Here is a 15,226-nt window from a genome sequence, read left to right as displayed (position 1 = left end):
AGAAATTAATTCCAGTGGGTTTAAATTGTTTTTCTTTGGGTTAAGATCCAGATGGGTACTGTCTGAAACTTAAGGGTATTTGAATGTATATCTAGACTTATTAAGTGAATTGGAATATAAATCTTTTCAACAGAAGCTTGCCTGTACAACTTTTCTTACTGAATTCAAAGTCTTTTCAATAAACAAAGAATACCTTTCTAGAGCACTACTTGATTGTATTTAATAAATATGTAGTATAAGACAGTTGCAAAAACACTTTTGTGTCACCATTATTATTGATTTATTTTTGTAAAATCTCACAATATGTTAGGCTACCTATATATCTATATATACATATATATATATGTAATTTTTAATGGAACAGTTACTTTTTATCTTTAATAGTTACTTGTCAATTTATTGCCTCTTGTTGTAAAATCACAGAATTTTGGGTGAATCTAGTTTATCTCATATCCAAAAGATATTCTCACTATAACAAACTGAAATGTTTGGTATCCAATGTCCTCCCTTCTTCTTACTTTCCAAGAAAGCCCAATCCACTTTGGGATGGTTTTGATTATTAAAAAATATTTCCTGACATCAAACCTGAATTGACCTCTCAGAAAGTTTTACTCATTGCCTCTGGTTATAACTCTGGGATGAAGTAGAATATATCTCATGTCTTTCTATGATAGCTTTTCAAATACTTGAATATAAATATCAGATCTTTGACTCTCCACCCCACCTTCTCCACTCTTTTATCTATCTGAGTTTTCTCTTTTTTAAGTTACAAACATAGATTTCTAGTTTATGAAGATCTTTCTTAAAAGTGGTGCTCAGAACTAAACACAATCCTGCAGATGTTGATCCACCATAGTTGGTCTCTTAGTTCTAGAAGCATTGCCTATGATGATGGAGCCTATTATTCTGTCTGGTGGAACAGTTTCTAGATAGTAATTAATTGACTTGTAAAAGCTTGTTACTCATGTATCAGTAAGTAAAAATATTTCATGGTGTTCATGACTTCAGTGTGAAAAAGGCAGGCCAGCAAGCAGATAGAAAGCAGGCCTCAGGATTGGGTATATCCAACTTTAAAGCCTGCCTTTGACATTTATCGGTTTTGTGATCATGAACAAGTCATCCTCAGTGTTCCCAGGGAATTCACTAAAACTAAGTTTCAAGGGAGCTGTCAGTTTGTATTGGTGTGTATGATGGAAGTAATTTTCTCACTGAGAGCCCCTTATGCCAATGTTCTCACAAGTTCCTCTCCAGGAAAAAAAAAATGCTGTTATACCTTACTTTTGTGAAAAAATAAATTTAATTTTGATAGCTTCATGATTTGGAATAAGAGAAATGACTAAGAATGTAGAATTGCCTTTCTTTGAATTGGTTTATAATTTCAACTATTTGGTCTAAAAAAAATTCCTTTAGTTTGGAAATCACTTTATCTCTAGAAAAAGCTGAAATCATTACGATAAAATGAAAACTCAGTGCTTTTTCTTTCTTTAACTATAAAAATGCTGAGCTCTATTACTGTTTTATTTTATGTGCTCTTTGAATAAGTTTCATATTTCTTATGCTGTAACCATAAACAAAAATTGTTTAATAATAGAAGAGCATAGATAAAATGAGGTTTGAAAATAAATGGAGACAGTGGCTCTGTGTACTGGAATAGACTTGTTTGTGGCAGTAGGAGCTGCAGAAATCATCTTAAGCAGAAAAGTTAGATTAGGATCTGGAGAAATGTAGATAGGGAAGAGAAGGTAGAAGGAATAAACATTGATTAGCACCTAGTATGTGCCAGATGCTATACTTATCTCATTTGATCTTTACAACCACCCTAGGAGATACCACTGTTATTTCCATTTTACAGTTAAAGAAACTGGGGCAAAGAGTGTTTAAGTGATATGACCAAAGCCAGACAGCTAATAAGTGACTGGTGTGAAATTCAAACTCCTGTCTTACTGTTTCCAGGCCCAGTCCTTTCTCCCCTATGCCATCAGCTGCCTCCAGGAAAGCCTGAACCCTTTTGTCAAGAAATGAATCAGTTGAACAATTTATCAGTGTAGAATGGAGTGAAATAGTATTTTGAATGTTTGGAAGGGAAACCATCTCTGATTTGGAGGTAGACAAATGATTTTTGATTCATTTTATTTGAGCAGCAACTTAAATTTGTCTTTCTCTTCTCTACAAGGTATATGGCTGGGGTTACAATGGCAATGGGCAGCTAGGCCTTGGAAATAATGGCAATCAGCTGACCCCTTGCAGAGTGGCAGCTTTACACAGTGTGTGTGTTCTTCAGGTAAGTATGTCTAAAATCTCTGTTGGGTAATTGACACGAGATATGTTTTAAATAGTAACATTTTTAGAAGAGTCATTCAATCACATTTTTCCAAAAGCTCACTGATTCTTTGCCTTCTAAATTTAGTACATTATCTTCCCAAGGTTCAAACAGTGATGACAGTATAGCAGTTGTGGCTGATAGAAAAACCATTAAAGAGCTCAGTAGGACTAAAGCTATTTTTTTCTCCCTAGTGCTTATTGTCTAATGTCATCCATTAGTTTTAAGCAGCAGCGGATGGTTGTTCAGTTCCCATGGCGGATGGATGTTTTGCAATAATAAACTGGCTAAAAATTTTAAGTAGATAATTTCCTCCCCTTTCCCCTCTTCCCTTTCCATTTTCGTGTATAGTAACCCTTTAAATTTACTTGCAGATTGTCTGCGGCTATGCACACACACTAGCACTAACAGATGAGGGCTTGCTGTATGCCTGGGGAGCTAACACTTATGGGCAGCTAGGAACTGGCAATAAAAGTAACCTGCTAAGCCCAGCACAGATCATGGTGGAAAAAGAAAGGTAATGTTGCAATAACCAATATGTTTTTAGACTGTGTGTGCATTGTGAGCTTGTGTGCTAGAGGTATGTGTATTTTCTTTTTTTGATCTGTTTGTATCATTTTTGGAACTCGTGACTAATGTATTTGTTGAGATGCTTCTTGACTTTGAACAAAAGAGGATCTTTGTCAGCCAGGATGATCTTGGATGTGAGTGTCTATAAAACTTTTTGGAAGTTATCAGCATATGTCACTGGATTTTATAAAGTTCTTGTGTTTTAGAAACATAAATTAGAAACATATATCCTTAATAAAAAGAAAATAGATTTAGATTAAAATGTTTGCCAGCAACGATTCCTATTGAAAAATCTGACATTTGAAAGAATTGAACAAACTTCAAAGACAAAAATTCATTGCACAGTAGATAGGGCAACTAAGGAATTGTTTTGAAAAAAGAGATATAGAAGTTTTCAACTACTTAGAAAATTTTACAGACTCTCTAGTTAAAGCAATGTTACTTATACATTTCTATATTTCAATATAATCAGAGAAATTTAACTTAGCTTTGTAGTATTATCTTATACCTGTAAAATGGAAGAAGGTTACAAATGGTAGAAATTAGGACTAGCCCATTTATTGGGGAATTAAGTATGTTATTAACACTACTTTATTTTGATGTCTTTATGCTCTGTGAGTCTAATGATCCTACTATTCAAACTATATGATAAGGGTGCAGTTAACAGGGAAAAGAGAGGATTCATCACTTATAAAAATACTAATGACGTTATTTGTGGTAACAATTGAGAATGGCCAAACAAATTGCAATATAAGAATATTAATCCTTATGTTAATATTATTTCACAAATAAAGAACTATAAAGAATACAACATGGAAAAATATGTGAATTGATGTAAGCAACACTGGCTATACATATAAAACTATAATCTTAATTAGCAACAAAACCCTGAAAAGTAGGCTTAAGTGGGACATTTTTGTTACTGTTTTAGTAAAGTCAATATACACATTTCTCTCTCTTTTTCAATATGTTTACTCCTTTCAAAAGAAGGAAAGTAGAGACCTAGCCTATCTGGTAATTCAAAATGAAATACAGACTTTCCTTTCAGTCAAATAGGGTACTATCTTAATATGTGCTTTCAGCAATGAATTTCATGTACTTCTCTAAATTAATGTGTAGTTCTTAACATGGATTATTGTCTTTCTTTGCTATATCATTGTGTTTTTAAGATATCTTGAGGTTTTGGAATTTTTTTGCTACGATTTTGCTTAGAATGAACATTTTAAAACTAATGACTTTGGGTTTTATCTTTGCTGGATATTGATATTGGATTTTTAGAGCATGTAGGCATGTTTCTTTTTTAAGAACTGGAAGTTCACTAAGCAGACAGCCACTCTGGGCCAATACTTATCAATCAAATGAACTGTTTGACCTCTCTGATGGAGAACTTGATTTATATTGAATATGTAGCTTTTTTTTTTTTTTTTTGATATTATATAGGTCCCAGGATAATGTCTCCTAAGTCATGGTTGCTGTCTTCCAAATGCTTCATTTGGAAGGAACTTCTGCACCTTCCTTTTACCTAATTTTTCTAAAAATACATCAAACACACTCATTATTCACTTAATCCTAACATAATGTTGGGAGGAAGATGAGAGAAATATTTCTTTTCTTAGCCTGTATACTGGTTCATTTGATGCTTGAAATTGTATCTGCCCGTGGCCTATTTTGTGACCCAGGTATTCCAGGCATGAACTTGAGTGAGCCTCCTTGGTGTTTCAGGCTGCCATGGAAAACAAGTTGTGCATTTCTCTCTTGTCACTTTCTTAGGGTGGTCGAGATCGCAGCCTGCCATTCGGCACACACCTCAGCAGCCAAGACCCAAGGGGGCCATGTGTACATGTGGGGCCAGTGTCGGGGCCAGTCAGTGATTCTTCCTCACCTCACCCATTTCTCCTGCACAGACGATGTGTTCGCCTGCTTTGCCACTCCCGCTGTGACTTGGCGCCTTCTGTCTGTAGGTGAGAGAGATGTATGAATAAACTTGTGGGGAAATAGTGCTGCCTACTTGAAAAGGTTTCTCTTATAGAGCATCTGCATTCTCTTTTTTTAAAGTGAAATGTGGGTTCAGTTCTTTTTGTTGTTTTTGGTATTCTACAAAACAGCTTTGTATATCAGGCTCTATTTACAGCATGTGGAATAATTCTTTAAGTTTCCCATTTTTAAAAGTCTTTTTATATTACACTTTACATTTTGGTCAGGAAGAAATGAGAACATAAACCAAGTTAGCAGTAGGGATGTGACAGAGACTGCAAAGATAGAATCACTAGGATTTGGAAACGAACTACATTTAGGAAATGAGAGAGAGGACTTTGTCAAAGGTGACTCTGAGGTCTTAAGCCTGAGTGCTTTTGTGCCACTGATGAGAATTCACATTTGTGTTTTAGCAGTGTGGACATTTGGTCTTGAATTGAAGGTTCTAATCACATCTAGCAAGATCAGACCAATGAGGAAAGAAGAATAATGCTTCTTGACATTTGAGCTAAGGCTTTTATAGAAATTCTGGTCTAAGACTATTTCATCACCTTGTTTCATTCTGTAATAATTGCCCATTGTTTTCAAAGATGGGATTAAAATTTGGATTTAGTAGATGCTTATCTAAAGTATTTGAAAGAATTTGTCCATTGTCTTAGTAATCTTAGAGGACTAAATGGAGCTCTCTACTTAGATCTGTTCTCTTCCTGTATAATGATTAGTAATGTATTTTTGAGATTATACATTTTACATAATTATATATTATGTGGTTGGCTTATTCTCTGCAGAGCATGAAGACTTTCTGACAGTTGCAGAATCATTGAAGAAAGAGTTTGATAGTCCAGATACTGCAGATCTGAAGTTCCGAGTGGATGGAAAATACATTTATGTCCATAAAGCTGTTTTAAAAATCCGGTATGGTCATATAAGCTATGGCAAGCGAATAACTTTATTGCAGAATAACCCAAGAAGAAAAACAAAATTGCAAGCAGTTTATATTCATTTCCCAGTGTTCTTTCTTTGGGTGTAGCTGCTTCTGTCCATCCTTGATCAGTTGAAACTGAATTAGCTCTTTTTATCTAAGAGATCCATTTCCATCAAAATACATCCTCAAACAGTATCATTGTTGAGGTTTATAATGATCTCCTGGTTCTGCTCATTTCACTTAGCATCAGTTCATGCAAGTCTCACCAGTCCTAGAATTGTTTAAATTTTTTGCTATTTCAGGATTTGGGGCTTTTTTTAGTTTCCAATTAATTTTTGGTCTGTTTTCCATTTTATTGCATGTAATTTTTATTGCATCATGACCTGAAAAAATGCATTTACTATTTCTGCCTTTCTGCATTTGTTTTAAGGGTTTTATGCCCTAATACATGATCAATTTTTGTATAGGTTTCATGAACCACCAAGAAAAAAGTATACTTGTTTCTGTCTCCATTCAATTTTCTCCAAAGATATGTCATAACTAACTTTTCTAAAATTCTATTTAACTCCTTAACTTTTTTCTTATTTATTTTGTGCTTCAATTTACCTAGTTCTGAGAAAGCAAGTTAAGAATCCCCACTAGAATTGTTTTGCTGTCTATTTCTTCTTGCATCTCTCTTAATTTCTCTTCTAAGAATCTGGATGCTATACCGCTTGGTGCATATATGTTTAGTATTGATATTGCTTCATTATCTACAGTACTCTTTAGCAGGATATACATTCCTTTATCTCTTTTAATTAGATCTATCTTTGCTTTTGCTTGATCTGAGATCAGAATCACTATTCCTGCTTTTTTTTTTTTAACTTCACCTGAAGCATAATAGATTCTGCTCTAGCTTTTTACCTTTAATTTTTAGTGTATTATTTTCTTCAGTTACTTTTTAGCTGCTTTTGTATTTTGTCAATTGAATTTTTAAATGAGTTGTTTTGTTCATTGAATTTTTTTCCCATTTCACAAATTGTGTTTTTTGGTGAATTGGTTTCTTTTTCATATCTACTTTGTAAGGAGTTATATGCTTTTTCCATTTCACCAAATCTATTTTGTAGGGAGGTATATGCTTTTTTCCATTTCTTCAAATATATTTTGTAGGGAGTTATATGCTTTTCCCATTTCATCATACTTAACTTTTAAAGGAGTTTTCTTCAGGTAATTTCTGTTTTTCCTTTTTCATGCTCTCTTGCAAAGATATCATTTCCTTTCCTCATTTTTCTTCTAACTCTCTTTTAAGATCCTCTTTGAAATCTTCCAAGAAATCCTTGTGAAATGTGAAATGTGAAACTCATATCTTTCTTTGAGGCTTCATCTGACATTGATTTGCCTTTAGGAACCTCTGAGATTTGAGGTCTGTTCTCTCTCTCCATAAAAGCTTTTTATGGGCAGAATACTTTTTGCTTTTTTGCTCATTTTTTTAAAATTGAGTTCTGCTCTTGAGGCAAAGGGGCAACAGCCACTTTAGTTTGCCCTGGGGCTAGTGTTCTGACTTTTGGTACTGGGCATTCATGACCAGGTCCCAAGTTCCTCCAGTGCTCAGTGGCTTACAGTTTGTCTTTTGCATTTGCTTTTGGGTGTCTTGCAACAAATCTGCTAAACTCTACCTGCTTGTGGCCAGGACAGAGTAGCCTAAGATGCTCACTCATAGAAGATTCCCTGGCAGACACTACAGTGCCTTGGCTCCTCACCCTACCTCCTTGCCTTAGATTCCCTGTGCTGTGGTCTGGGCTCCATAGACTGTCCACCTGTCCGATTGAAACAGATCTGTTCTGAAGTTCTTACAAAGGATCTTCTTCTGAAAATGATGTTGTATTCAAATATTTGTGGGTTCTGTGACTCTAAAATCCATTTAAAGGCTTAATCTGCTGTTGGTTTGAGGAAGGTCAGAGGAGGTCAAATTGAGACATGTCTATTCTCTGCCATCGTAGCTCTGCCTCCTGGGTGGGGTTTCTTTTGAGAGTATTGATATCCAACATTTAGACAAGCACGCTATTGTACAGGTCAACCCTTAAAAAATTTCTCTGTCTTTTGTTTTGACATCATAGCAACTTCTGGAAACTTTCCCTCTTGACCACTTCTAAATTAAATCCTTCCCTTGTATCAAAGTAAAACAATTAAGCAATTTTTTAAAAAAAATAAGCAAAAAAATCTTAAAACCAAGCTATATGGTGACCACATTTGGCAGTATATACAACACACTTTTCTAATTACATTCCCATCTTTCTGTTAATGGGAGATGGTGTGAGTTTTACCTATTTTTGCTAATTATACATAAAATTTTACCTTTTAACTTAGAGGTAGGATGATATTGCATATACATGTTATGTATGAGGTAATTTTCCCTATGTCTATAGAATCGTGGGAATTGTTTTTGTCTTTGGGAAAGATTTAGGATTTAAGGGAACAAGAAAGGAAAACCTTTGTTTCATTGGATTACTAGTCTTAAAAAAAGGGAGCAAAGAGTGTAATCAGTGTGGTAGTTAGAGGAAATGGATTGAAAAAAGAAATCAGAAAACCTTAATATTTACTTTCTTAGAAAAAGTATGGCTTTTGGACTTTTCAGATGAAATACCATTCTTTTTATCTTAATTTTTTAAAAGAACAGAATTAAGGGGCAGCTAGATGGCACAGTGGGATAGAGCACCAGTTCTGAAGTCAGGAGGACCTGAGTTCAAATCTGGCCTCAGACACTTAATACTTCCTACTGTGTGACTCTGGGCAAGTCACTTAACCCCAACTGCCTCAGCAAAAAAAAAAAAAAAAAAAACCAAACAGAAAAAAAAAATTATATTTCAATTTAAATCCTCATAGGAAAACTTAAACTACTGAAGTAATTTAGTGAGTATAAGTGCTTGAGTAATCTACATACCAACAAAGATGCCAGCTCTTTTGATTTGACTGAAGCAGTTTTTTACTTAGTGATCAGCGTATTGAAGATGAGCCTCTCTGAACTTTGTTTAAATGCAGATTTAAGTAAAACACATTTTACTGCTAGACTGTGTTTGAAGTCTTTCTGCTTAACATAGTTCTCTAGAACTGGGGCTCCTTGAGCATCCCCCTTAACCTCAGTGTTGTTTCTATAGCTAAAGGAATCATTCAAAAGAAAATCTAATGAAATATTGGATATTTACATATCAAAGTTGCTGAGATGCTAAATGCTCTTTTTTTTTTTTTTTTTTTTTTTTTTTGCAGCCTTGGGTTATTATAGGTATTGAACATTGCATTTTCTTTCAGATTCACTTCATGTATTGGTTAGTTTTGTTAATTGCTTTTCATTGAAATTTCTTTTCTTATTTTTCACAAGTGCTGCTTCACTGAGTAAGGAAAGGAGGGAACACATTAAGAAATAAATATTTAGTTATGAAAAAAATATCAGTAACAATTAAAAAAATTTTTACAAAGGTTCATATTTTTCTTTTCTTTTTTTTTTTTTGCTTTTATAGTAAGTTTATTTTTAATACACGTTGCTTTATGAATTGTGTTGGAGAAAAAAATCAGAGCAAAGGAAAAACCCTGGGAGAGATTAAAAAAAAAAACAGAAAAAAGAAGTGAACATAACATATATTGATTTACATTCATTCTCCTTTAGCTCTTTTTTCTGGATGCAGATGGCATTTCCTGTCCAAAGATTATTGGAATTGCTTTGGATCACTGAACTACTGAGAAAAACCAAATCTTCCATTGTTAATCATTGCATTCTCATATTTTGCTTTTCTTTAGTGATCTTTGTTGTAATTTAAAATAATGATAATAAAGTAGTTGAGAGAATAGTAAGGCAAAGAATTTCAGAGTGTTCAAATGGTAGTAACTTTTAATTTAAGACTTAATTTAAGATTGACTAGAAATGAATCCAGACCATCCAGGAAATATTATGTCGGTAGAAAAATGTTTAACTGACTAAATTCAACCTACATACACTACCTTGTAAGATCACTTATTCCATAACTGAAACTGTATTCACAATATCTACAATATGAATAATTCAGCTCAGCAGGGTGCCAAGTCCCACCTCTTCTATCCAGTGAATATGTGACCTTCAGTTATCCACTTAACACCTCTCTGTTCTGGGCACCTCTCAAGACAAAAGTGAACAGCAAATGTGATTTTTTTTCATTGGTTGAGAGTTTTCTGATTGGGAGGACCCTATAGCAATGAAATAACAAATCGCGCGCGCACACACACACACACACACACACACACACACAAAACTACTAGAGATGATTAAACTGAGACTCTTAAATGTTTTCATGGACCTACAAACCTCCAACGAGGGAAAGATCTACAGGCAGCATTCCAAACCAGATTTCCTGAGTCTAAGTTCAATTCTTCATATATTTTGCTATGCTATCTTCCTTTTAAAAGAAGCATTTAAAATCTGTCAAATGAGGACAGTCCCACCAGCAATTAGTGTTATAGCCTCCCAGGCCACAAGCCTAATTCCCAGTAAAGTTTAGCAAAAGTAATGTTTGCCAAAAATAAATTATGTATGCCTGCCTGTCAGTGTTTACATAATGAAGAAGGCCTGATATCTGTATCTAAAGTACTTATAAAGAAAATATTCTTTGCTTACAAAATAATCAATGAAAATGCTTTCAAGTACTATGTACCAGGCATTATGCAATAAGTATTGGGGATACAGATATTTTAAAAATGAGATAATCCTTGCTGTCTTGAAGCTTATATTTTAATAGGGAAGTGCAGGCCCAGGAAGGCAGCTTTGATCTAGGGGGTTACAGGTATAACTGGTGCAGTGTTGTGCCAGGGGACAGGTGAAATAATAAGCAAACCACACAGTACTCAACAGGACTATGATGTTGATAGACAGCATGTTAGTATATTGTGATAGGTGAGGGTGATCTCTTTAGGGGTGAGTTCCTTCTCATTCATTGGGTTGGCTTGTTCACTCACTTAGTTCACATTTTCAGGACAGAACTCCCAGAGATAGATCCACCAACCACTGTGGTATTGTACTCATGTTCTCTCAGGATTTGGGGGGTTAGACTTATTGAGGAAGGATGCACATTGCCTACTTGCCACTCTCTTGAGCTCCTGGCCAGGCACTTTGTTTCCTCACGAACCAAAATGTAACTCATTCATATAGTACGTGATATTTATGTAACCACTCACGATATTGATGTTTAGACCTTAATGAGAAGAGATAAAAGAAATAATGTCATAGTTCAAAGACAGTATATAGATAGTAAGCTACATTAAACCTATATACTACTCTCCCACCAATGTACTCAATGTCTTTTTTTCCATTCTAAAGTTTATTTGTTTATTTGAAATAGTCTTTTATTTTACCAAATATATGCAAAGACATTTTCAACATTCACCTTAGCAAAAACTTGTGTTTTCACTTTTTCTCCTTCCCTTATCCCCACCTCCTCTCAAAGCAAACAATTCAATATAGGTTAAACCTGTATAATTCTTCTAAATATACTTCCATATTCATCATGTTGTGCAAGAAAAATCAAATCAACAGGTGAAAAAAAAAACACATGCAAAAAAGCAAAAAATACAACAAAAAGAAAGGTAAAAATACTATGCTTTGATCCATATTCAATCTCCATAATTTTTTGTCTGTATTTGAATAGCTCTTTCCATCCCAAGTCTATTGGAGTTTTCTTGTATCACCTCATTATTGAATAGAGCCACCTCTATCACAGTTGATCATCACATAATCTTTGTCATGTACAATATTCTTTTGGTTCTGCTCACTTCACTCAGCCTCAGTTCATGTAAGTCTCTCAAGGCCTCTCTGAAATCATCCTGTTGGTCACATCTTACAAAACAGTAATATTCCATAATCTTCATCTACCATGACTTTTCAACTGTTCTCCAATTGATGGGCATCCATTCATTTTCCAGTTTCATGCCACTACGAAAAGGGCTACCACAAACATTTTTGCACATGTGGGTCCCTTTCCCTTCTTTAAGATCTCTTTGGGAGATAAGCCCAATAGAAACATTGCTGGGTCAAAGGGTATGCACAGTTTGATAACTTTTTGAGCATAGTTCCAAATTGCTCTCCAGAATGTTTGGATCCATTCACAGTTCCACTAATAATGTATCAGTGTCCCAGTTTTCCCACATCCCCTCCAACATTCATCATTATCTTTTCCTGTCATTGTAGCCAGTCTGACAGGTGTGTAGTGGTATCTCAGAGTTGTCTGAATTTGCATTTCTTTAAACAATAGTGATTTAGAGCACCTTTTCTTGTGACTAGAAATGGCTTTAGTTTTATCTGAAAAATTATCTGTTCATATTCTCTGACCATTTATCAATTAGGAAATAGCAATGTCTTTGATGAGAATTACACAATTACTTGAGGGAAGAACACCCATATGCTTGGGGCAGCTCACAACTCTGCCACTGGAGTCTCTCAGGAACAATTGCACTTCAAGCTTCCTGCTTGTTTCCTCTACTCTCTTCACTGGAACTCAGCATTTATAAACTTTCTCCATTTATAGTCACCCTTAAATATATTTTAGGAAGGATTTATTTCTCTTTATTTGTTTGTTTGTTTATTTATTTTTTAATAACTTTTTATTGATAGAACTCATGCCAGGGTAATTTTTTACAACATTATCCCTTGCATTCACTTCTGTTCCGATTTTTCCCCTCCCTCCCTCCACCCCCTCCCCCAGATGACAAGTAATCCTTTACATGTTGAATAGGTTACAGTGTATCCTGGATACAATATACGTGTGCAGAACCGAACAGTTTTCTTGTTGCACAGGGAGAATTGGATTCAGAAGGTATAAATAATCCGGGAAGAAAAACAAAAATGCAAGCAGTTTATATTCATCTCCCAATGTTCTTTCTTTGGGTGTAGCTGCTTCTGCCCATCTTTGATCAATTGAAACTGAATTAGCTCTCTTTCTCGAAGAGATCCACTTCCATGAGAATACATCCTCAAACAGTATCATTGTTGAGGTATATAATGATCTCCTGGTTCTGCTCATTTCACTTAGCATCAGTTCAAAAGTCTTGCCAGTCCTCTCTGTATTCATCCTGCTGGTCATTCCTTACAGAACAATAATATTCCATAACATTCATATACCACAATTTACTCAACCATTCTCCAATTGATGGGCATCCATTCATTTTCCAGCTTCTAGCCACTACAAACAGGGCTGCCACAAACATTTTGGCACATACAGGTTCCTTTCCCTTCTTTAGTATCTCTTTGGGATATAAGCCCAGTAGAAACACTGCTGGATCAAAGGGTATGCACAGTTTGATAACTTTTTGAGCATAGTTCCAAATTGCTCTCCAGAATGGCTGGATGTGTTCACAATTCCACCAACAATGTATCAGTGTCCCTGTCTTCACACATCCCCTCCAACATTCCACATTATCTTTCCCTGTCACTCTAGCCAATCTGACAGGTGTGTAGTGGTATCTCAGAGTTGTCTTAATTTGCATTTCTCTGATTAATAATGATTTGGAGCATATTTTCATATGTCTATAAATAGTTTCAATTTCTTCATTTGAGAATTGTCTGTTCATATCCTTTGACCATTTATCAATTGGAGAATGGTTTGATTTCTTATAAATTAGAGTCAATTCTCTATATATTGTGTAAATGAGGCCTTTATCAGAACCTTTGATTGTAAAAATGTTTTCCCAGTTTATTGTTTCCCTTCTAATCTTATCTGCATTTGTTTTGTTTGTACAAAAACTTTTCAATTTGATATAACCAAAATTTTCTATTTTGTGGTCAATAGTGATCTCTAGTTCTTCTTTGGTCATAAATTCCTCCCTCTTCCACAGGTCTGAGAGGTAAACTATCCTATGCTCTTCCAATTTATTTATAATCTCATTCTTTATGCCTAGGTCATGAACCCATTTTGACCTTATCTTGGTGTACAGTGTTAAGTGTGGGTCAATGCCTAGTTTCTGCTATACTAATTTCCAATTTTCCCAGCAATTTTTGTCAAATAGTGCATTCTTATCCCAGAAACTGGGGTCTTTGGGTTTGTCAAACACTATATTATTAAAGTTATTGGCTGTTTTGTCCTTTGAACCTAACCTATTCCATTGATCAACTAGTCTGTTTCTTAGCCAATACCAGATGGTTTTAGTAACTGCTGCTTTATAATATAATTTTAGATCTGGTACAGCTAGGCTACCTTCATTTGATTTTTTTTTTCATTAATTCCCTTGAAATTCTTGACCTTTTGTTTTTCCATATGAACTTTGTTGTTATTTTTTCTAGTTTATCAAAGTAGTTTTTTGGGAGTCTGGTATAGCGCTAAATAAATAGATTAATTTAGGTAGTATTGTCATCTTTATTATATTTGCTCGCCCAATGCAAGAGCATTTAATATTTTTCCAGTTGGTTAGATCAGACTTAATTTGTGTGGAAAGTGTTTTGTAGTTTTGCTCATAAAGTTTCTGATTTTCCCTTGGCAGATAGATTCCTAAATATTTTATACAATCAGTAGTTACTTTAAATGGAATTTCTTTTTGTAACTCTGTTGGGTTTTGTTAATGATATATAAGAATGCTGATGACTTATGTGGGTTTATTTTATACCCTGCAACTTTGCTGAAGGTGTGGATTGTTTCTAATAACTTTTTAGTAGAGTCTCTGGGGTTCTCTAAGTATACCATCATATCATCAGCAAAGAGTGATAATGTGGTTTCCTCATTGCCTATTCTTATTACTTTAATCTCTTTCTCAACTCTTATTGCCAAAGCTAGCATTTCTAATACAATATTAAATAGTAACGGTGATAGTGGGCAACCTTGTTTCGCTCCTAATCTTATTGGGAATGGTTGTAGTTTGTCCCCGTTACACATGATGCTTACTGTTGGTTTTAAATAGATGCTACTGATTATTTTAAGGAAAAGTCCATTTATTTCTATACTCTCAAGAGTTTTTAATAGGAATGGATGTTGGATTTTATCAAATGCTTTTTCTGAGGATTTATTTCTCAATGTGACTTGCACTTCTCTAAGTCTTCAGGCCAACCCTCTGGACTCCACAGAGCAGAGCCTCTCACTCCCCAGGATCGAGGTGTGCTCCGAGGACCAAGCTCACAGCAGCATAGTGCTGCAAACAAACCTAGCCATGTTTCAGGGCAAACCTTTTGTTTTTCAAGCCTCAAGTGGCAGCAGAAGGCAATCGTGCCCATTAGAGAAACTTCACTTTTCTCCATTTTCTAGCTTGTCAAGCACAAGACAGCAAGTGCCACTGGAGATCTTGGCCAAGGAAATCAGTTCTCTTTCCATCGTGCTTAGCATAGTCATGCACAGAGGACCTAATAATGTTGATTGCTTGGTCAGTGAAGAATCATTTAACTCAAGTTTGCTGTCTGGTGTTTGCTTCTGGCTGCTTTGGAGGACACAGGAACATTTCTGTCCTAATGTTAGGTC

At 35.0% G+C, this 15,226-nt stretch overlaps 1 protein-coding gene across 1 annotated transcript in view; it reads left to right on the top strand.

Annotated features, from left to right (window-relative positions):
- The window catches only part of RCBTB1 (RCC1 and BTB domain containing protein 1), a 53,972-nt gene that overhangs the window by 30,522 nt on the left and 8,224 nt on the right, over positions 1 to 15,226 (top strand). Inside the window, exons 6-9 of the mRNA XM_051987356.1 lie at positions 2,174 to 2,281; positions 2,695 to 2,837; positions 4,661 to 4,851; positions 5,653 to 5,779. Coding sequence (XP_051843316.1) covers positions 2,174 to 2,281; positions 2,695 to 2,837; positions 4,661 to 4,851; positions 5,653 to 5,779 — 569 coding nt within the window. The remainder of the gene's footprint in view (positions 1 to 2,173; positions 2,282 to 2,694; positions 2,838 to 4,660; positions 4,852 to 5,652; positions 5,780 to 15,226) is intronic.

Source organism: Antechinus flavipes, chromosome 3 (genome assembly GCF_016432865.1).
Source record: "Antechinus flavipes isolate AdamAnt ecotype Samford, QLD, Australia chromosome 3, AdamAnt_v2, whole genome shotgun sequence".
NCBI classification, from domain to species: Eukaryota; Metazoa; Chordata; class Mammalia; order Dasyuromorphia; family Dasyuridae; genus Antechinus; species Antechinus flavipes.
Note: the sequence above shows the minus strand (reverse complement) of the source record. Positions and strands in the feature narration are given on the sequence as shown.